Source organism: Canis lupus, chromosome 8 (genome assembly GCF_048164855.1).
Source record: "Canis lupus baileyi chromosome 8, mCanLup2.hap1, whole genome shotgun sequence".
Lineage (NCBI taxonomy): Eukaryota > Metazoa > Chordata > Mammalia > Carnivora > Canidae > Canis > Canis lupus.
This window is the reverse complement of record NC_132845.1, coordinates 40,720,926-40,744,305: the sequence shown is the minus strand read 5'-3', so window position 1 is coordinate 40,744,305 and position 23,380 is coordinate 40,720,926. Positions and strand designations below refer to the sequence as shown.

Genomic DNA, 23,380 nt, shown 5'->3' with positions numbered 1-23,380 from the left:
GGGGAGACTAACAAGAAGGGAGGCTGAAGACGCCAGCTGGGGCTGAGACTGGAGGCATTTCTTTGCGCCAGGAGTCACCACATGGCTTTCAGGGTGAGTGACGTGATTACTTCTGCCCACAGGCAGAGGAAGAAGCAGGCTCCATGCATGGAGAAAGCCAGCTTGGGAGAGCAGTCACAGGCTGCCGTCGGGGCCAGGAGGAGAAGTGGGGTGCAGACTGGGCTGGCAGTGGGGAACGACGCTGGCCTCGTCCACTGAAGGTGGAGGAGCGCCACGAAGAAACAGGGGAGGCATGCCAGGTCATTTCTGCAAAATGTGGCATGCGAGGGTAGACTGTAAGGAAAACTAGTGCAAAGAGGAAAATCCAAGGAGATCCTAGCACGCCCTCCAGTTGGGGGCTGAGTCCCTTAACCACAAGAGCCCAATGACAAGGAAACCAGGGCCTCAGCTCTCCCAGCCCCTGGTTTGTGGAAGAGCCCAGGACCAACCGGCAGGTACGGGTATCATCACTTTCTTCTTCTGCTTGGCTTGTCCTGCTCCTCTGCACACCACGCAGGGGGACGTGATGATGGAGCCTCGACCCCCACATCTCCGACATGTGGAGCGCATCACAAAAGGGCCTGTATTTATGGTTTCCTGATAAAGAGAAGAAAAATGAAACCCTTAAGCATACAGGTAAACTAATGGCCAAGCCTCTGGTGGCACAACGTACAGCAGGGAAACAGCTCATCAGACTCACGTTGTGTGTGAACAGGCACAAAACACGCCACCTGAGAGCACAGGGGCGGGGGCTCAGACTGTCAATCTGCTCTTCTGGAGCACACTGACTTCTGAACTCCAAATCACCAAGCTGACTGTATATGCCTGGAAAATGACATAGTGCCTCTCTGCAGAGGTTCCTGAAACCCCCGGGAGCTGAGCAAATACATCTTAAAAAGAGTACTGCCCCTCTTCATTGCGATAGTGACAGCTGAGAAAACAGAGAGGAGAGTGACAACTGGGTGTAATCCCTGAACCCAGAGCAGCCCATCTGGTCTCCGAGGTCACTACTGCCCTGTCCAAGGGGGGAGTCGCACGGACCTCACTGTACCCTCATGGCCAAATGGGAAGAGCCAGGCTGGGCTAACCAATGACCTGGCCAGGGTCCTCCCCACTGCCCCCGGCCCCCAGCACTGGTGCCCCGGGAGCAAGGAGGCACAAAGCCCCCTTCGCTGGCACTGGTGCTGCTCATGCTGCTCCTCCCTTTCTCTCCCTGTGCACCCCCATCCTTCAGGAGCCTCCCAGCCCCCAGCCCCTCCCACAGCAGGTGGTTAGGGGTTGTGGCCTCTCTCACCAGCTCCTTACATGGCACTATGAATGAAAAACTGGTTACTTTTTTGTTTAACCTAATGTCTTTCTACTGTTTTTTTTTTTTTACATTATCAAATACATGCTTGTTGTGGCAAATCAAAAGACAGAAATACATAAGGAAAATGTCATTAATCTCTCCCTGCCTGGACTCCCAAGTTCAGTTTGAGAGATACTTTCTACAACTCGATCTGTCTCCACAAAAAAAGGTTTCTTTCAAGGTGGAAATTTCATTATGAGACTATATTATACATACTGTTCTGCAACTTTTCATCTTATTTTTTTTTAAGATTTTATTTATTTATTCGTGGAGACACAAAGAGAGAGAGAGGCAGAGGCACAGGTAGAGGAAGAAGCAGGCTCCATGCAGGGAGCCTGATGTGGGACTCGATCCGGGTCTCCAGGATTACACCCTGGGCTGAAGGTCGTGCTAAACCACTAAGCCACCAGGGCTGCCCCAACTTTTCATTTTAATGATACATCATGACCATTCCTCCAGGCAGATACATATATATAGATTTCTTTTTCCATCTTAATACTTATGTTTCAAGGGGCACTTGGGTGGCTCAGTTGGTGAAGCATCTGCCTTTGGCTCAGGTCATAATCCCCAGGTTCTGGGTTTGAGCCCTGGATAGGGCTCCTTTTTATTTTATTTTATTTTTTATTTTTCCTTTTTTTTTCTTTTTTTTTAAAAGATTTACTTATTTATGATAGACAGAGAGAGAGAGAGAGAGAGAGAGAGAGAGAGAGAAGCAGAGACACAGGAAGAGGGAGAAGCAGGCTCCATGCCGGGAGCCTGACGTGGGACTTGATCCCGGGTCTCCAGGATCACGCCCTGGGCCAAAGGCAGGCGCTAACTGCTGAGACACCCAGGGATCCCCCCCACTTTTTTAAGATTTTATTTATTCATGAGAGACACACACAGAGAGAGAAGCACAGACACAGGCAGAGGAAGAAGCAGGCTCCATGCAGGGAGCCTGACATGGGACTCGATCCGGGGTCTCCAGGATCACACCCCGGGCTGAAGGCGGTGCTAAACCGCTGAGCCACCCGGGCTGCCCCTGCGTGGGGCTCCTTGATCAGCAGGGAATCTACTTCTCCCCCTCCCTGCTCTGGTGCTGTTGTGCGTATGCACTCTCCCCTCCCCCCTCAAAAAATAAAAATCTTTAAAAATAATACTTATGTTTCAATGCTACAGAAAAAAACCTCTACACATACACCCACTAGGTCTGATGCCTCTACTTTAAGACAGATCCCCAAAGGTAGAATTTCTGGGACAAATAGTTATTATGTTTAAATTTTTTTAAATTTTTATTTATTATTTATGATAGTTACACAGAGACAGAGAGAGAGGCAGAGACACAGGCAGAGGGAGAAGCGGGCTCCATGCACCGGGAGCCCGACGTGGGACTCGATCCTGGGTCTCCAGGATCACGCCTGGGCCAAAGGCAGGCGCCAAACCGCTGCGCCACCCAGGGATCCCGTTTAAATTTTTTAAATTTAAATTGCATCATATTTAAAAACTTATGTGTTGTATTTACTTGCACATGGTACAAAATTCTAAAGTAAAAAAAGGAGGTACAGTGAAAAGTTAAGTGTCTTCCCCCAACTCCTGACCCCTAGTTGCTCCAAGTGCCCACCTTAGAGGCATGGCTATGGTGATATCCTTGTGTATCCCACTTTATCTGGACACACACTGTAAGCCATCTATTTATACATTACGAGTTTTCAGTCACCCAAGGCAGCACTACACACATGGTGCTAAAGCGTTTGTTTTGGTTTTTATAATTAAATGATCTCAGAAAGCATTTCTCACCAGTGTACGGCATCCCGTTACCTGGATGCACCACAATTTTTCAGACAACTCACTCCTGGTGGTCACTGACACTTCACTATTATAGACGAGACTGCAAGGGACACCCTGTACACGTTATGTCATGAATGTGATCTATCGGGTAGCTCCCCACAGAGATGCACACATGAGGTCCTAATAGCTCTTCCAACTGCCACTCCCAAAAGCAAGAGTGCTTTCCACTTCCACTGTCAAGGTGTGTACACGCTCATGTCCCACAGGTTCGTTGGCACAGACTGCGCCCATCTTTGAAATGCCTGTCACTCTGGAGGGCAAGCCAAAAGCATATTCTTATTTCCACTTGCAGTTCTCTTGACTGCTGGTGAGAGATGTTCACCAAACAGTTTTCCTGATGAGCTGCTGGTCTTTCCCCCATTACTCTAAATGAGCTCTTTACATATTAGGAATACTAATCCTTTAACAAACGGGTTGCAAATATTTTTTCCTAGTCTTAAACATCACGTTTTGAAAGAAATACACTTCAGCTTTACTACCTTATCTCAATCTCTTCAGAAGAAATTTTTTAAAAAGAAGTTACAGCAATTCAGGGCACTGGAGAAAGGACCTTAGAAGTGGGAGAGAAACGAACCAGTGGCAGGAACTTAGCTCCCAACGCTGTAGCCACAGGAATGCACGCGTTCCCCAAAAGCGCCCTCTGGAGGACTGTCTGTTCAACTGCACACTGAGCTACAAGCTGGTCCTTTTCTCAACAGGAGTATTTGCAGGTAAAACTTTGGATACACTCATCAGTGGACTCTTACCTGGCCATCAAAAATAATGTTTAGAAATATTCAAAATCATGGAAAAATACTTACAATACATGAAAAGTGAGGAAAAACTGCATGTATGATCCTCAACTGTTGAAAATTACACACATACCAGTAAAATCATTAAAAGATCATGACAAGGGACGCCTGGGTGGCTCAGTTCAGTGTCTACCTTTTGCTCAGGATGTGATCCCAGAGTTCCGGGATCAAGTCCCACATCCAGCTCCTGCATGGAGACTGCTTCTCCTCCCTCTGCCTATGTCTCTGCCTCTCATGAATAAATAAATAAAATCTTTTAAAAAAATCATATGACAAATTAGAAAACACAATTCAAATCATTGATGAAGAACTAACTTACTCAATTCATAAAGAGCTTCTACAAATGCCTCAGAATAAGATCAATTAGCCAGTGAGAAGGAAAAGACTGAACAGACATAAAGGAAAACTGGCCCTCAACATCTTCAAGATGTTCACCCTCACACTTGACAAATGCAAAATAAACATGAGAAATCAAGCCATGCAGAGGTACTCAGTGTCTATACCAGCACAAGATGAGGGCACTCTGAGTGCACATCAATGGGGGCCTGGCTAGGTAAATGACGGCACATCTGTGAAGGAGTGCTGTAGCCATGCAGACCAGGGCAGCTGTGTATGCAGTGTTTGCCAAATATACTGGGAAGGAGAAACAAAATACTAAAGTACAAACAGAGCTAACTGTATTCTACTTTCTGTATTCTATACTTTCTGTATTCTATTTAAAAAAAAAAAAAAAAGGGGCCTCCCCGGTGGCGCAGCGGTTTAGCACCGCCTGCGGCCCGGGGTCTGATCCTGCAGACCCGGGATCGAGTCCCGCATCGGGCTCCCTGCATGGAGCCCGCTTCTCCCTCTGCCTGTGTCTCTGCCTCTCAGTCTCTCTCTCTGAATAAATAAATTAAAAAAAAAAAAACTTATAAAAAAAAAAAAGTGTGTGTGCCTGCATGCATATAGGAGGACAGGGGATGCTTCTGAGGAGTGGAAACACAAAGGTTAACAGCTGAGAATGGGAGAGACACTTATTTCACACTATTTACAATTTGTACCCACTGAATTTTTAATGGTTTGCATACATTACCTATTTGAAAACCAACATGAAACAAAAATGACATTCCTTTTTTTAATTATTTATTTTGGAGAAAGAGAGAGAGAGCTTGTGTGCATGCATGCTTGAGTGGGGAGAGAAGCAGAGGGAGAGAGAATCTCAAGCAGACTCCCTGCTGAGCACGGAGCCCAAAGTAGGGCTCAATCACAGGACCCTGCACCTGTGACCTGAGATGAAATCAAGAGTTGAATGCCCAACTAACTGAGCCACCCAGGTGCCTCGCCAAAATGACGTTCCTAATCAACATGATGTTCCTAGTCAACAACTGGAGAAAAACAAACTTAAAATTGGTAGAGTGGGTGAGATTATCAGGGACTTTTACTTTTTAACAACTTTTCTGTACTCAAAGACAACTTCTGTCCCACACTAGCATACATACACAATGACCGATTTTTTTTTTAAGATTTTATTTATTAATGAGAGAGAGAGAGAGAGAGAGAGAGAGAGGCAGAGATCCAACCCTGGGCCGAAGGCGGCACTAAACCGCTGAGCCACCTGGGTGCCCACAATGACCGATTTTAAAGGTGGGTGGTAGTGAACTTCTCAGATCCCTTGAACAGGAATCCATCTTAATGGAATATAATCATAATCAATGAAAACCTGACTATAACTAAATATATAGAGATATAATCATAGTGAAGAGGAAGAGAAACAAGTGACTCAATTAACTCTGGAGTATTTTAACTATATACCTTCAATCAAAAAATGAAAAGATTTCTAAATGTCAAATTCCAGTAACTAGGACTATTCTTCACAGTTGTCTGAGTGACAATTCTGCAACTACTTTTTGTGTTACAGGGTTGAGCAAATGAGTAAATATACTGCAGATAATCAAAGCCAGACTTCTCTTCATCAGAAAAAGATTTCAAGGCAGAAAACTAGACGAACTTTGTGGTGTTGGGCTGGAAGTGGAATTATCAGGTTGAACTCACTGGTTTGTCAGAGCAATGGCAGGTGGAGGGATAGGTGTGTATGTGAATAATATGAAAAGAAGTACAGATATGGGGATATATACATGTGCATGCACACGTGCTTGCACACACACAGGCACGCACACATTTTCCCCTCGCCTAGTATGTGGGAGGGCATAGAAGGAGCAAAACCTCAGACATGGTGAGCAAACCCAGAGCACAGGTCTTAGTTTATAAATCCCAGGAGACACTAAAATTAACCAGGTCTTCCCTCCTGTGGCAGGAAAAGCACAAGTTGAGTCTAGAACATCTTACTGTAATAGGAAGTGCTCAAAGAATGATGGGGACCTGTCAAAAGTATACACAAGCCAGCTAAAAGGGACTCCACAGGCCAAGAACAACCTGAATACTGAAAGCAGTAAGTAAACTGATTATAGCCCAGTGAATAAAATAAAAATACATAAGTTCACACTGCTATAAATAAATAGTAAATACATAAATGGAGAAGAGAAAGTGCTTCCTTTCAGGAGAATGTCAACTCATAAAAGTAGAGGGATGCTGGGATCAGAAAATTACCATCTTGCAACTGTCCAATAATAACTAACTGTCAAGAAAGATCAATGGATCCCACAACTATTGGGTGAAAGTTTGATGAGGAACCCGGTATTTATAGAGTGTTAGGGTACCTCAAAACAACTTCCTAATTTCAAAGAGAAAATTAGTAACTTTACTAATTTACTAAGAAACCTGATGGACACCACCATAACTAATTACTAGTGATCAAATGTCACATCACCACTAACAAGACAAACTGACACCTTATGACTCCTGACATGATCCACCAGAAAGGGACATGGTGTTTCACCAAAAACACGTAATCTAGGGCAGCGTGGGTGGCTCAGCAGTTTAACGCCACCTTCAGCCCAGTGCGTGATCCTGGAGACCTGGGATCAAGTCCCATGTCGGGGTCCCTACATGGAGCCTGCTTCTCCCTCTGCCTGTGTCTCTGCCTCTCTCTGTCTCTCATGACGAAATAAAATCTTTTATTTTTATTTTTTTTTAAAGATTTTATTTATTTTTTCATGAGAAACACACACACACAAAAAAGAAGGCAGAGACACAAGCAGAGGGAGGAGAAGCAGGTTTCATGTAGAGAGCCTGACGTGGGACTTGATCCCGAGACTGCGGGATCACGCCCTGGACCAAAGGCAGACGCTAAACGGCTGAGCCACCCAGGTGTCCCTAAAATCTTAAGGAAAAAACATGTAATCTGAATCTTATCATGAGAAAATATCAGATGAACCCCCAAATAAGGGGCATTCTCCAAAATAGCTAACCTATAGTCCTAAAACTGTCAAAGTCACAAAGAAAAAGAAAAGCTGAGAAACTATTTGAGATTAAAGGAGACACAAGATATGACAACCAAATATGATGCAAGATCCCAATTGGATCCTGGACCAGGAAAAAAAGGACACTATAAGGACAATTGAAAAAAATTTGAGTGTTTGCCTTTAGTATATGTACTAAATTTAGTATTTAGTACATATACAAAAATTGGAACAATATAGTTAGCATGGCCCCTACACAAGGATAACATGCAAATTCGTGAAGCGTTCCATATTTTTAAAAAAAGAAAGAAGAAAAAATGTGATAATGGTATTATATCAACATTATGTTATTATATCAACATTAAATCTCATTTTTTTAAATAATTTTTTTTTTAATTTTATTTATTTACTCATGAGAGACACAGAGAGAAAGAGAGGCAGAGGGAGAGGCAGGCTCCATGCAGGGAGCCCAACGTGGGACTCGATCCCGGGTCTCCAGGATCACGCCCTGGGCTGAAGGCGGCGCTAAACCGCTGAGCCACCCAGACTGCCCAAATCTCCTCATTCGACAACTGTACTGGAGTTAAATAAGAGAACATTCCTGTTCTTTGAAAATACACAACACAGATGACAAAGCAAATGGGACACAATATTAACAATTGGTGATCTGGGTAAGAAGTAAGGGAGTGACTCTTTATACTGTTCTGTAAGTCTATAATATATAAAAAAATTTACCAAAACATAAAAGAAAAAATGATTATACAGCAAGCAAAATTTTAGCCTCTCTCTCCCCATTATGATTCCAAATTGCCAAAATATCCCAAAGCGTATTTCAGAGAAGATAGCACAGGATCGCTGGCCAAGACAGAGCACTCATGGAAAAAGAAGGATATAAATAAAATAGTCCCACTAGTTACGGACTCTCAGAGCACTAATTACTGCCGGGTAACTATCCATGGAAGCAGAGAAAAAAGGATGGCGAGGGGTGTAGGCGGGCCAGAGGTGAGAGACCCCAGGGGAGGGGTGGGGGTGGGACTCTGACTTGCTCTTACCATGCCGGAGCCACCACAGTAGTGGCAATTCTGCATCTTGGTGCCAGGCTCATTCCCTTTGCCGTCACAGCGCTCGCAGGTGTCAGTGATGTTCACAGTGAACTCCTTGTTGACCCCCTTGGCAGCTTGATTAAACGTCAACTCCATGATGTACTAAAGAAATCAGAGGACAGCCTGACATCTTTCTTTTGATAATTACCAAAGTGATCCTTACTTTAAAAGTAAAGGAAGGCAACGGTCAGTAGTTTCCAATTATTCTAATTTTTCTTTTAAGGCAGACTTTATTTTTTAAGGCAGTTTTATCTTTTTTTTTTTAATTTTTATTTATTTATGATAGTCACACAGAGAGAGAGAGAGAGAGAGAGAGAGAGAGAGAGAGGCAGAGACACAGGCAGAGGGAGAAGCAGGCTCCATGCACCGGGAACCCGACGTGGGACTCGATCCCAGGTCCCCAGGATCGCGCCCTGGGCCAAAGGCAGGCGCCAAACTGCTGCGCCACCCAGGGATCCCCAAGGCAGTTTTATCTTTACAAAATTGAGAAGGAGGCACAGAGGTCATCCACACACCCCCTACCCTGTCCCACACATGCACAGCCTCTTCCATTATCAGCATTACTCACTGGAATGTACATTTTTTTAAATCAAGGGTGAACCTATATGGACACATCATAATCATCCAAAGCCCATAGATTACATTAAGGTCCACCCTTGGTGGTATATATCCTAGGAGTCTGAACAAATATCCATGGTTATAAAATCAGAGTACTTTCACTATGAAATTTCACTAAAAATCCTCTGGATTCCACCTATTCATCCCTTCACTCAGTTACTTTACTTTTGAACTATTTTACCTACCCATACTCTGCCTAGTAAGAGTGGGTGGGACTCCACTGATTCTGCCCCCTACTCCTCAGGATTTTTAAGAAAGAATGTTTAAGTGAAAATATGCCTTTCAACAAACGTATTTGGACAGTCCTTAAAGACAGCTGAAAACATCCACAATTGTAACTTAAATCATACAGTATCTCCCAAATCGTCTTCAACTCTAATCATCTTATTAGGAAATAAATATGTGGCGTGTCTCCCTACTGGATTGAGCTCTCCTAGAATAATGAAGCAGGCTGAAGGTAAAATACTTATGCCTTATTCATGGACTCTAAGACCCTTAGCCTTAGGCTAATTAAGCAACTATAAAAATATAGTTAAAACGGATCTATACATATTACCTACATGGTTTTTCTTAAAATAATTTTAAAAATGATAATAGAATTATTTCCTACCGAAATGGCAGCCTCCAGATCATTCCACTGAAGCTGCTATACTTTTTGAGAAAAAGAAACTGCTAAAATCTGTTTGCCTCATGCTGAGCAGCTAAAATGTGAATGATTCTTCAAAACAAGGAACTTACCTCCTGAGGTTGATTGAATACACTCTGGAAATCTCCAAAAGAAGATGATGAGAACTCCCCAAAGATCTTCCTGAAGAGCTCCTCTGGGTCGACAGTGGGGCCTCCCTTCCAGTAGCTCTGTCCGGAGCTGCCGGCCCCAGGATCAAAGCCAGCAGAGCCGTATGCATCATACTGCTTCCTCTTCACTTCGTCACTCAGCACCTACCGGAAAGGCCCAGGAGTCAAGCACTCCCGAATCTCCCAAAGCCCAGAATACAGACACAGGTGCACACCAGGTAGAGATAAGGGTATTGTATCAACATTAGATTTCCTGGTTTTGACAAATGCACTGTGGTTATGCAAAAGAAAGTTCTTGTTCTTAGAAAATACACACTGGAGGACTGAAGACTAAAGAGGTCAGTGACTTATTCCCAAACGGCTCAGGGGATGAGCACACACACACAAAGGACAGGTACACAATACGTATCCTGAACCCCTCAGATGCTTGAAGTCTGGGAAGAAGGGCACTCTGGAATGGCTTAGCAGTCATCCAGAAGTGTGTGCTTCATCCCTCTGATTACATTTCAAATTCCTCAAAGTCAGCCTTCTAATTTTACAACACCCACCAGCCCCATGAGACAGTGATGCCCTAGGTCAGAGGGTCATCAAATAAGGGTAGGATTAATTAATCCAACTGGGAGCTCCCAGACCCAGCTATAAATTAAAATGACCTGGGAGCTCTGTTACTGCAGATTATTAGATCCTGTTTTCTTTTTTTTTTTTTTTTTTTTTTTTTAAGATTTTACTTTATTTATTCATGAGAGACACAGAGAGAGAGAGAGGCAGAGACACAGGCAGAGGGAGAAGCAGGCTCCATGCAGGGAGCCCGACATGGGACTCGATCCCAGGTCTCCAGGATCACACCCTGGGCTGAAAGCAGCGCTAAACCGCCAAGCCATCCGGGGCTGCCCTAGATCCTGTTTTCTACTGAGATGCCAATGAGATCTAGTGGGAGACTGGGAATCTTTTCTTCACTGAGGTTATCTGGTGTTGAGCCACCCTGTGCCACACACTCTGATCCACACAAGTGGCTGAATGATGGCAGCTGTACACACAGGTAGGTCACATTACCTCGTAGGCTTCTGCCAGCTGGGAGAACTTCTCCTTGGCTTTGGGATCGTCCTTATTTGTGTCCGGGTGGTATTTCTTGGCCAGCTAAAGGAGAAAATGGTAAATTATTATGGACACACAATGATTACTAACACCGGACCCCAAGCAATAGTCACAATCTCGCCTCTTTTATAGCAGTTAAGATTTTGCGACCGATTCTTTTTTTTAAGATTTTATTTATTTATTCATGAGAGAGATAGAGAGAGGCAGAGACACAGGCAGAGGGAGAAGCAGGCTCCATGCAGGGAGCCCGACGTGGGACTTGATCCCAGGTCTCCAGGATCACACCCTGGGCTGAAGGTGGCACTAAACCACTGAGCCACCCAGGCTGCCTGCGACCAACAATTCTTAAAACAAGGTTTAAGACTTCAATATAACTGTCTCTTCAAATCTGAGATATATACACATTTTTCAACCACAACAGTCTAACAAAAAAAAACTGATTCTTTAGAGGTTGGGAACCTTTATGAAAACAGTGTAAAACTGTATCTGATGCACTACCATCTATGTAAAAAGAGAAGAAACTAAAAGAATAGATGTACCTGCTGTATAAACTAGTCTGGAAGAACACACAATAAACAGGTAACACTAATTGCAATAGGAGGGATATAAATAAAAGGAAAGCAGAGAGACTTTCCACTGAATACTGCTTCGTACTTTTCAAAATCTGAACAAAGGAAATATACTGCCTGTTCAAAACACAGGTTTAAATATTAAAAAACTCGCCTGGCTGTCCAGAGCATACAGGTGTGCTGAGCCGCTGTAAAACTAAGGTGACCTTCGGCTGCTCTGAGCAATGCTGTGCACATTGTAGGCAGTTCACTGTGTTTGCTGAGGCTACTGACGCCTTCTAAGTCTGGCTTCCTGCAGGCCCCTCATGTGAGGAAAGGAGGCACCCAGAATTCTAAAGCTGAGTGGAGAAGCCACGTGGCTCTGACACTGCCAGCAGCCAGCTGTAGTCAGGGTGCCGGAAGTTAAGCGCAGGGCCTTAGGGTCTGAGAGCCGAGATCCACTGTCCGCCAGCCCTGGGGCCTTTGGCAGAATGTCACTAAGTACAACTTCCTCATCTGTAAAATGACAATAGTGGTACCTACTTCATAGGGTACTGGCAGGGATAAAATGAGATTAACACATATTCTAAAATGAGCACAAGTTGTGGCACATGGTAACATTCAACATCAGCTATTATCAGAACACAGAAGGGAGCAGAGGACATATTTAGGAGGTGGGAGCATCTAAGAAGTTCTGACAGGAGGTTTAAATTTTCAATGAAGAGCCAAAACCAAAATTATCGGGCAGCCCTGGTGGCGCAGCGGTTTGGCGCCGCCTGCAGCCTTGGGTGTGATCCTGGAGACTCGGGATCAAGTCCCACATTGGGCTCCCTGCATGGAGCCTGCTTCCCCCTCTCCCTGTGTCTCTGCCTCTCTCTCTCTCTCTCTGTGTCTATGAATAAATAAAATCTTTAAAAAAAAATTATCAGAACGATGACTGTGAAACAGAGCATCAAAGCATTAAAGCTCAGAGCCCACAAGTACTGTGTCCATGGATTTGGTGAAAGGAACGAGGGGAGGTATCATGTGTAAACAGCACATTTGTGCCAAGTGAAGACACAATGGATTCATGGCTCCAAGTGCCAAATGAGGACCCAAAAGGGTTCAAATTCAAGAAAGTACTAGGAGACATCACAGGGCCATGCTGGAAACACAAGTACAACCACAACACACAACAGTCTCATTTTACACAAACATGATCATGTGAGATTCATATGCTTTCAAAGGGGCTTGGGTACATTTTAATTAATTTTTAAACAGGGGATCCCTGCTGGGTGGCTCAGAGGTTTAGCACCTGCCTTTGGCCCAGGGCACAATCCTGGAGTCCCGGGATCAAGTCCCATGTCAGGCTCCCGGCATGGAGCCTGCTTCTCCCTCCTCCTGTGTCTCTGCCTCTCTCTCTTTCTATCATTCATTCATTCATAAATAAATAAATAAATCTTTAAAAATTTTTTTTAAACAGCCACCACAATTAAAAAAAAAAAGGGGCGGGGGGACGCCTGGTTGGCTCAGTGGTTGAATGTCTGCCTTTGGCTCAGGGTGTGATCCTGGATTCCCGGATCGAGTCCTGTGTCGGGCTCCTTGCATGGAGCCTGCTTCTCCCTCTGCCTGTGTCTCTGCCTCTCTCTCTTTCTGTGTCTCTCATGAATAAATAAATAAAATCTTTAAAAAAAAAAAAAAAAAAAAAAGGATGTCAGGACATTATCCAAGTCTGAGAAACATAACAGGATTATTTTCTGTGACGGGTGACTCACTTCCACCCAAGGTGGAGTGGCCCATGGCTAACAGCCTTCATCAATTAAAAAAATTACTTCATTAGGGACGCCTGGGTGGTTCAGTGGTTGAGCATCTGCCTTTGGCTCAGGTTGTGATCCTGGGATCAAGTCCCACCATCATGCGTAGGTCTCTGCCTTTCTCTCTGTGTCTCTCTCATGAATAAATAAAATCTTTAAAAAACAGTAATAAAAAATAGGGATGCCTGGGTGGCTCAGCAGTTGAGCATCTTGCCTTTGGTTCAGGGCCTGATCCCAGATTCCCCAGATCAAGTCCTGCATCGGGCTCCTTGCATGGAGCCTGCTTCTCCCCCCTCTGTGTCTCTCATGAATAAACAAATAAAACCTTTAACATTAATTAATTTAAAAAAATAAAAATAAATAAAAAAGTACTTCATTAGAGTAAGCCTAACTCTCTGCTTTTGCTTCTACAAAGCAGCCTTCAAATAATTGAGGCTGGATATCATGACCCCATAGAGTCCTTTCTCTGCAAGAAGAGTCCAAAGAGCTCTCAATCTTCCACAGTAGAAAAAGAAAGCAATAGAAGTCACTAGCTGACAGAGAAAAAAACTGTTCATGTGCTACCCAACTTTGGTTTCCAGGAGGATGGAGGGTGCTGGAAGATTGCCAGAAATATCCACCCACTCCCCAAAATCAGGGAGACAGAACAAAGGCAGCACCAGGAGAAGCTCCGCCATTGCAGAATACAGCTCCACTGAAGCCTCAGAACTCAATCTGCTTCTGGAGATGTTGGTCCTCACACCAGCTTGTAGAAGTGTGCCAGAAGCTGTGTGTTAACCCCAAAGCAGGGTCTCCAGGGACAGCCAGTATGTGGACCACGAAGCTGGTCCCCAAAGCCAAGGGAGAAATAACAGTACACTGATGAGATTAGCTTAAGGAAAAGAGAGATCTTTTATAGCATTTTAGTCTCCTGTATGACACATATTGACTGATGGGGCCTTAGTTGTATGTCATAACCTTTCCAAGCCCATCAGGAGAATGATGCAATACACACAAAGCTTTCATCAAGGTATGACCCCAAGAATTTCTCTATAAAGGCTACTTTAAAAATGTCCACTTTTAAATTGCACAGCTTTACCTGATCTTTTTATTTCCACACCTAAAAACCTGAGTGGTTCCCTACTCTCTCTTTTTATTTAATATTAAAGATTTTATTATTTTTAAATAATTGCTACACCCAACATGGGGCTCGAACTCACACTCACTAGAGTGGCTGTAATTAAAAGGACAGACAATAACAAGTGTTGATGGGGATGTGGAGAAGCAGGAACCCCCTGATAGTGGGAATGTAAAATGGTATGGTCGTTTTGCAATAGTCCGGTAGTCCCTCAAGGGGTTAACATGGGGTTATCATGTGACCCACTCCTAAGTATATGAACATTCCCATGAGAAATGAAAACATAGGTCTACATAAAACCTGCATGTGGATGTTCCCAGCAGCACTATTCATAATAGCAAAAAAGTGGAAATAAACAGGGTGCCCAGGAGGCTCGGTTGAGCCTCCAACTCTTGGTTTTGGCTCAGGTCATGATCATGAGATTGAGCCCCATGTTGTACTCTATGCTCAGGGAGGAATCCCCCCCCCCCCCCCCCCGGGGAGGAATCTGCTTGAGATTCTCTCTGCCCCTCCTAGATGCATGCACTCATGCACTCTCTCTCTCTCTCTCTCTCTCTCTAAAATAAATAAATCTTAAAAAAAGGGAAACAATCCAAATCCCATCAATTGATCTATGGGTAAATAAAATGTTGTATATCCACGCAATGGAAGTATTATTACAAGACCATTCATTAAAAGAATGAAGAACTGATACATGGTATAGCATGGAAAAAGCTTAAAAACATTATTCAAGGGACGCCTGGGTGGTTCAGTGGTTGAGTGCCTGCCTTCGGCCCAGGGTATGATCCTGGAGTCCCAGGATCAAGACCCACATTGCGCTCCCTGCACAGAGCCTGTTTCTCTCTCTGCCTATGTCTCTCCCTCTCTCTGTGTCTCTCATGAATAAATAAATACAATTTAAAAAAAATTATTCAAAAGTGAAAGAAGCTAGTCACAAAAGGCCACACAGTGTATGATTTCATTTCTATGAAATGTCCAGAACAGGTAAATCCATAGAAATAGGAAGGAGGTTAGCAACTGCAAGGGCAGAGAAGAAAATGGGGAGTAAGTACTAATGGTATGTTTTGTTGTTGTTGTTGTTTTTTTTTTAATTTTTATTTATTTATGATAGTCACAGAGAGAGAGAGAGAGAGAGAGAGAGAGAGAGAGGCAGAGACACAGGCAGAGGGAGAAGCAGGCTCCATGCACCGGGAGCCCGACGTGGGATTCGATCCCGGGTCTCCAGGATCACGCCTTGGGCCAAAGGCAGGCGCTAAACCGCTGCGCCACCCAGGGATCCCTGTTGTTTTTTTTTTAAAGGAGATGAAAATGTATTAATTGTCGTGATGGTTGTAAAACCTCTATGAATACAGTAAAAAGCAGTGAAGTGTACCCTTTAAAGAAAGTAAGAGGAGGGATTAGCTATCCAAGCCATAGCTGTCAGATCTGGTCTTGATTAGTACCTGTTCACAAATATTAGGCTTAGACAAGTTTTTGTGCGCGTGCTCGCTCTCTCTCCCTCTCACACACACATACACACACAGACACACCCAAAAGACCAAAAAAAAAAAAAAAATCAAGAATCTTCTAGTGAATTTTTCATAAAAGTATTAAGAGGCAGAATAATTTTAAACACTAATACAATTTTGGAAAAGGCTCCTAAAAATCTTTGGCTCTGCCTCTTTTTTCTGAAGCATTAAGCAGCAGGGCACTATGCGCTTGAGGAAAAGCAGTCCAGCAGCACCCAATGTTCTCATCTCATTCTACACTGTCAGCTGCAAGGGCAGATATGCCTCACTGGTGAGCACACTACACCACAGCATCCCTTCTACAGTCTTATCCCTAAAATCTGGCTTCCATACAGACCTGGTAATAGGCTTTCTTGATCTCCTTCTGGCTGGCATTTCGGGGCACTCCTAGTATCTGGTAATAATCCTCTTTGGCCAAAGGGGAGCTCGTGTGGAAGGAGGCAGTACAAACAAAAGGGTAACTTTTTACTCCTAAAAAAGAAAAAAAGTAAAGAAAATCACTCTAAGAATGTGCTCAACCAAAGGAAATTTTGAGTAAAGAACCAGCCAGGTTATACCCATAAAGTAATGGAGATCACAGCTTTAGGGTCAGCTTTTCTCTCTCTGGAGACCAAACTCACTGCATTTCAAAAATGGCCAAGACCACAGTATACAATGAATATAAAACAAACAGCACCGGGCAGAGCTGATTCTGCTGGATCACAATACAATGAGGTTGTACCCTCATTACACCACCAAAGGAACAGCACCCCAGATGGAGGCTTTAGCTGGGGGATGATTAAAAAGGAACCTAGTCCCACTGTTACATTACACAAGCACCTGCCATGTGCCAGCTGTCTTCATATGCTTTCTCCCTTAATGCAATTCCCTAGGTTCTTGCCCTCCACCATGCAAAGTTGGGGATTTGCTTCTGGGGTGGTTCTCAGAGTGGACCAGCAGCACCACCAGCTTGTTGGAAATGTCCACCTTCAGGCCCCACCCCAGACCTGAATCAGAAACTCCAGTGGGCTATGTTTAATAAGCCCTCCAGGTGATGATTCTGCTCATCACATGGTCAATTTGAGAACCACTGTACTAAAGAAATTATTTTTAGCATTTAAAGTCACAGATCTAAGGGAATCCGATAAAAGTGCTGCTCCTCTCCTTAAAATAATACACCTAAACAGACACAAGGGGTTAAAAGGCCCTATGCCTGAACCTGTTTACCCCAGAACAGCTAACAGGTCAAAGCCCAAGGCAGGCAACCACATGCTGGTATCAGCGCCAGGAGGAACCGCCATCAGAACACTCTGTCCCACTCAACAGCTCACTGTGCATGTGGTAGAGAATCAACTTGGACTGGTCTGTCACCAAGTGAAGCAGAGGGAGCCACCCCACACCTTGAGCCCTGTCTAACCCCCAACCCATCCTGTGACAAGGGAAGACAGGGAAGGCAGGGCTGGGGGAGGGGAAGGGAGCCAAGTTAAGGCAGAGTCATGGCAGCTCCCGGTTTCTTTTCTTTTCGTTTTCTTTTTTTTAAAGATTTTATTTATTTATTCATGAGAGACACACAGAGAGAGGCAGAGATGCAGACAGAGGGAGCAGCAGGCTCCATGCAGGGAGCCCAATGTGGGACTTGATCCCAGAACCCCCAGATCACACCCGAGCCAAAGGCAGACGCTCAACTGCTGAGCCACCCAGGCGTCCCCAGCTCCCAATTACTAAGTCAAACTTCTGCCTACAGAGAAGCAGCTTATGGATTCACCATTCATTCATTCAGCAATTACTCACTGAGTATCTACTACTTGCCAGGCACTGGGTTCTGGGCTGGGAATAGGCAGCAGACCATTCAAAGGCACTGCCCTCCTGGAGCTTACATATATTTAAGATCTTAACATTGTAGTAGGCACTGAAGATACAAGATGAAGAAAAAAAGCCAAAGCCAGCACTCTCAAGGAGTTTACAGTCCTGCAGGGGTGTGTCGGAGGCAGTGTGCAAAGAGGTATTAGTACACAAGGACATGCAGAGTCACATACACAGAATCACCTAATCAGGGTTTCTTAAACCCAAATTGTTGACAGTGGGATTCCTCCCAGTGGAGGGGCTTTTCTAGGGTTATAAGCTAATTGTGTCCTCTTCATATGTTGTGTCCCCATTCATATGTTGAAGCCCTAATCCCCAGTGCCTCAGAATGTGATTATAATTGTAAATAAGATCTTTAATCACAACTCTGCCAAAACATTGACCTTAGACTTACAGCCTTTAGAACTGTGAAGATAGGGATCCCTGGGTGGCGCAGCGGTTTGGCGCCTGCCTTTGGCCCAGGGCGCGATCCTGGAGACCCGGCATCGAATCCCGCGTAGGGCTCCCGGTGCATGGAGCCTGCTTCTCCCTCTGACTATGTCTCTGCCTCTCTCTCTTTCTCTCTCTGTGACTATCGTAAATAAATAAAAATTTTAAAAAAATAGAACTGTGAAGATAAATGTGGTTCTTTGTTATGGCATCACTGGCCAACTAAAATACCCATATGTCAAAGGATGTTAGGCAGCATCCTGGCCAACTACTTAGAAGTAGTATACTCTACTCCCCCTCTACCCTGCCACACACTGGCAATTAAAAATGACTTCAGACATTGCCAAATGTCCTGTGGGGGGTGAGGGTGGTAAAATCATCCTCAGTTGAGAATTATTGACGATCCAATTGAAAAAGTTCAGGAAAGGTCTTTTAACTGCTATTTAAGTGTAGAAATTAACCAGGCTAAGGAAAGATTTGAATCCACCTGGAATCACACCTACAGTCCTGACATTTGCAATTGCTTCCCCTTTCATGTTCAAAAGTGCCTCATTTGGCTGCTAAATCATGTATCACCTTTGGCTTACATAAAGTCCTCGTGCATTTAGTTAACTGGGCCATATAACGAGATTCTACACAAGTAGAGAGGGGTGGTTTAGACATAATGATGCTGCTGATTAATGAGGCCTAGAAATAAACTGAAGGGCCTCTGAGCTATGGGAAGGACTCAGGATTTTATCCTGAAGACAACAGGGAGACACTGCAAGTGTTAAACAGGGAATTGATCAGCCTTGCATGAGAAAGCACTCTCAACAACAACAAACAAGAGGCCTGAGAGACCACTTAAAATTAATCTGAACACAAAACACAACCAGGGGTGTTGAGGCCAACCAGAAAAGGGGCAAGATAATCAGCCAGGAGGGGCACCTGGGTGGCTCAGTCAGTTAAGCTTCTGTCTTTGGCTCAAGGGTCCTGGGATGAAACCCTGCAGGAGCCTGCTTCTCCCTCTTCCTCTGCCTGCCACTATCCCTGCTTGTGCTTTCTCTCTCTGTCAAATACATTTTTAAAATCTTAAAAAAAAAAAAAAAAAAAGATAGTAAGACAGGAGAATGTGTAGGAATGAAGCAAGAATGACTGAAATCAGAACCAGCGAGCAAATCTGTATTTTCAGCATCCCCATACTCGTTTTCTGTTGCTGCACCCTGTTGCTGGAGCATGAAAAGTAGACTGTGGAAGTAGTGGGGGTTAGGAGACCACAGCTGTCTTTCTTTGGTCAGATCTGAGAAAAACAAGAGCTAGTTTCCTAGTGCTCCTGTACTCAGCCCCTCTTCTCTCAGGTGTGAGGAGCTGTCCTGGTCCTGTCCAGCCTTTCCCTCTCCGCTCCTTCCAATCCAGAAGGCAGAGACTAGTAGTGGCAAAGGCTCTGGCAGCTACAGCTCCAAGGACACAGGCAGAGAACTTGGGATGCAAGAATGGGACAGTACTGTGCAAAACTGCATGCGAATAAAGACAAATCACATTTAACTACTACAAGTCTGATGACTTTTGACATTATCCAAAAGGCATCAATGATTAAAATAGAGTTCACTTGATAGACAAATGTTTCTCCAAGGTATGATCAATAAATGCCTTGCCTTTATTGGAACAACCAAGAATAGGATCAGCCACCAAGTTGTTCCAAGAATGACCGACCCAGTACCAAATAACAACCTTTTTTCTGCCCTGGGAGAAAAGCTATATTTAAAGTGCTATTTTTATGTCACCTAATTGTACCACCAGATTTGAGAGGAGATCAAAAACCAATGTTTGAGAGCTGAGTTGATGATTTTAGATATGATAACAGAGTGCATCTTGAAGGATGCCAACTCTCACATATGTTCATCATGTGATACAAAACATGCTCATCATGGGCAACGTGCTGACCACAAGTCCTTAGTAATGGCTCCATGAAGGCTCAGTACGTAGCGCCTGTCCCTCTCATATATACACAATCAACAAAAATGCTCCCCAAACTTGTACAAAGGTAATGTGAACAGAATTAGCTTAATAATTACCTAAAGGACAACTGAACAGAACGATGCAGCCAAACTCCATCTAAAACAACCCTGACATTAGAAACTGTTAGGAAAACAAACAAACAAACAAAAAACTGTTAGCAGAACTCAAAAACGACCACTTTTGCTCATACTGAGAAATACAGTGTGAAGCTGCTCCAAGGAAATCTGAGTCCACTACTGCTCCATCTGTGACTAAATATTGGTGGCAGGAACAGAATAAATAAATGGGATCACTTGACCAAAACCTCATCCAATCTCTTTGTCCTCTGCTAAATTCCCAGTACCTAGAACAAGTGGCTAGCGTATGAAAGGCACTCAATAAACACCTATTAGTCATTGAACCACTTTTCACAGTTAAGAGAGGCTCAAAGGGATTAAATACCTCTCTCAGATCTCTCCCAATTCTCATATACACACGCTCCAGTGGAGGAGGCCAGTCTGTTCACTTTACAAAGTAATAAAGATTACTGATACTTTAATGACTGCCTCTTAGGCAAGCATTACAAAGTTGGACCCCACCAGGCAATTTCCTTTATAAATTCATAGACAGTGGGCAGCCTGGGTGGCTCAACCGTTTAGCGCCGCCTGCAGCCCAGGGTGTGATCCTAGAGTCCCAGGATCGAGTCCCACGTCGGGCTCCCTGCATGGAGCTTGCTTCTCCCTCTGCCTCTGTGTGTCGCTCATGAATAAATAAAAAATAATCTTAAAAAAAAAATGAGTTGGACCCCTGGGCGGCTCAGTGGTTTGGCGCCTGCTTTTGGCCCAGGGCGTGATCTTGGAGTCCCAGGATCGAGTCCCACATCGGGCTCCCTGCATGGAGCCTGCTTCTCCCTCTGCCTGTGTCTCTGCCTCTCTCTCTCTCTCTCTCTCTCATGAATAAATAAATAAAATCTTAAAAAAAAAAAAGAAGTTCATCGATAGCTTTAATATTATTTGCACAAATTCTACGGAAACATAATCAGTAACATAATCCAGACACATGGCTGGTTATTCAATGTTTCCTCCTTCCTTCTCTTACTATAATGGAAGTCATCCCACACAGAACAGAACCATCAACGCTAAACACTTAGAGGTTTAAGATGGACCAAAATTCAGTATCGCCTCCAGCAGTCCAGAGAGCCGGGACTTGAATCACGGCTCCATCTTCCTGCTCGGTCACTCTACAAGCTGTTTAACATCTAGGCTTAGTTTCTTTACCTATACAACGGAGTGGAACAATGTCTATCGCATGGAAATGATCCAAGCCTGGTGCGTGGAAAGTGCTCAGTAAATGTCAGCCTGCATTTTTATTACAACCGCCAACATAAGGTCTTAGAAAAGACCGTTACGAGTGCCCTTCAGTTAAAATCATGCGGCAGAAGGAGTATGAGCTATTAAAGGACAGCTTGGGTCTGGGATGACGGTTCTCATCTAGCTACAGGACGTCGGCTGCCCGTTCCCTAATATGAGAATGACGCCGCCCTTCCTGCAGGACTGTTACAGTCAAGTGAAACGAGGCACCAAGTGCCGAGCACTACAGCAGGTGCTCACCGAATGGCAGGTACCTCTTCCCTTCCGGCCAGAAGGTGAAGGGAGGAGACGGGAATCGAATAGGGTAACGGAGCAGTGGCGGCCCAGAAGAAACTTCTAGAAATGTTAGAGAGAAGTGAAGGCGGCGCGCGTACGGAGCGTTCCTCTCCCGGCGCCGGGGGCTCCAAGCAGCTCTCCCCGCTTCACTTCTGAGAAGCCATTTGGGCCTCTCTGCCTCCTGCTTGCCAGTCTCTCCAAGCAATTCCGCATACAGGTCAGAAGCCACCCTCCACCCCGCCACCCCCGCAGCGGGACCGAGCCCACCCCCTTCCGGGCCTCAGAGCCCCTCTCGGGCGCCGGAACCTGCTCTCACCTTTGAAGCTGACACCGGGTGTCAATGTCAGCAGTGCCCCGGAGCCCCGACCTCCCAGGGAAGGCGCGGAGGTACTGACGTTCAGCTTGTGGCTCAGCGAAGCCCCCACCACGCCCCCCCTAGACGGCCGGGCTCCTCTCCCCGCTGCAACTGGCAGCCGCGGAATCCCCACGGCTACCAACAACCAGCGTGAGGAGCACCACGCCGCCATCTTGGCCCAGGGCCACTGCGCCTGCGCCACCCGGCTCAAGGAGGCCTCGCGAGAACATCGCGCGGACGAAGCGTCGGGCTTCCGGAGGCGGAGCCCGGTGCAAGCACACGCGCGGACGCACGGGTTGCGCACGCGCAGCAGCGCTCAATGGTCCTTTCTGCTTGCCAACGCTGAAATGAGGTTTGCTCTGAGGAGTGCAACTAGGTACAGTGACCCTGAAAAACCCCGTCATTCTGTGCTGGATGGCCAAGAGTGTACCTTATCTGTGTAAAGACGTGGTCGAGGGTAGCCAGATGTGACTATTCGGAGGGTCCCGGCGAAGGGCGGGACTACAAAAATCCCGGCGTGCAACGCGGCCGTCCGTCGCGCCGATCCCAACATGCAGTGCGCGTCTCCTTTCAACCCGACCCGACGCTCAGCATCCCGCCTGAGGGTTGCTCGTCTTGTGTCAGCGCCAGCCCGCGGGGCCTCTGCCCTACTTCCAAAGCCTGGCCTCAAGCTCGCTTTCTCTCTGGCTGGTTCCTCATGGGGCGGACTTCGATCATTCGGTTCTGTCCTAAGCGTGTTAGTCTCCTCCAGACCTGTAATGAACTTACCAGTCACAAATGGGTGTAATAAATGTTGCGAGCACCTGCTGTCATGCGCGTTTTTCTAGACTCTTCGGGCTACAACGATGAATGACGTGCCGTCCCTGCTCGGGGGCGGGGAGCAAACGCCGAATCGAGAGACACGGGCTCCGCAGCAGCTAACATAACACGATCGGTGCTGTCGGAGGTGTGAACAGTGTCAGGGTCACGGAGGTGACAAATTGAGGGGCTGGGGTGTCAGGGAAGGCATCCGAGAGGTAACATTCTAAGTGGACTTTGAGGACAAGTGCGTCAGGTGCGGGTGGAGAGGCGGAGGATTCCCAGAAGCAGGAACTTAAAAAGTAGATGTTTGGGGCACCTGGGTGGCTGGCTCAGTGGTTGGCGTCTGCCTTCGGCTCAGGGCGTGACCCCGGGGTCCTGGGATCGAGTCCCCCATCGGGCTCCCCGCAGGG

The 23,380-nt window shown here is 45.4% G+C and overlaps 1 protein-coding gene and 1 non-coding gene across 4 annotated transcripts in view; one reads left to right on the top strand and one right to left on the bottom strand.

Annotated features, from left to right (window-relative positions):
• Nucleotides 1–22,379, bottom strand: part of DNAJA3 (DnaJ heat shock protein family (Hsp40) member A3) — a 46,283-nt gene extending 23,904 nt beyond the window's left edge. For 2 of the 3 annotated variants that reach the window (XM_072835575.1, XM_072835573.1), the window contains exons 1-6: nucleotides 22,131–22,379; nucleotides 16,258–16,391; nucleotides 10,913–10,996; nucleotides 9,803–10,003; nucleotides 8,396–8,548; nucleotides 489–636 (exon numbers count right to left, since the gene is read on the bottom strand). In XM_072835575.1, the coding sequence (XP_072691676.1) occupies nucleotides 489–636; nucleotides 8,396–8,548; nucleotides 9,803–10,003; nucleotides 10,913–10,996; nucleotides 16,258–16,391; nucleotides 22,131–22,341 (931 nt within the window). In that variant the 5' untranslated portion in view covers nucleotides 22,342–22,379. The remainder of the gene's footprint in view (nucleotides 1–488; nucleotides 637–8,395; nucleotides 8,549–9,802; nucleotides 10,004–10,912; nucleotides 10,997–16,257; nucleotides 16,392–22,130) is intronic. The other variant, XM_072835574.1, reaches the window with a different exon arrangement.
• On the top strand, nucleotides 7,536–7,640 carry LOC140639219 (U6 spliceosomal RNA). Its single transcript, XR_012036010.1, has one exon. It is a non-coding gene; the product is annotated as a U6 spliceosomal RNA (small nuclear RNA).
• Nucleotides 22,380–23,380: the final 1,001 nt, after the last annotated feature.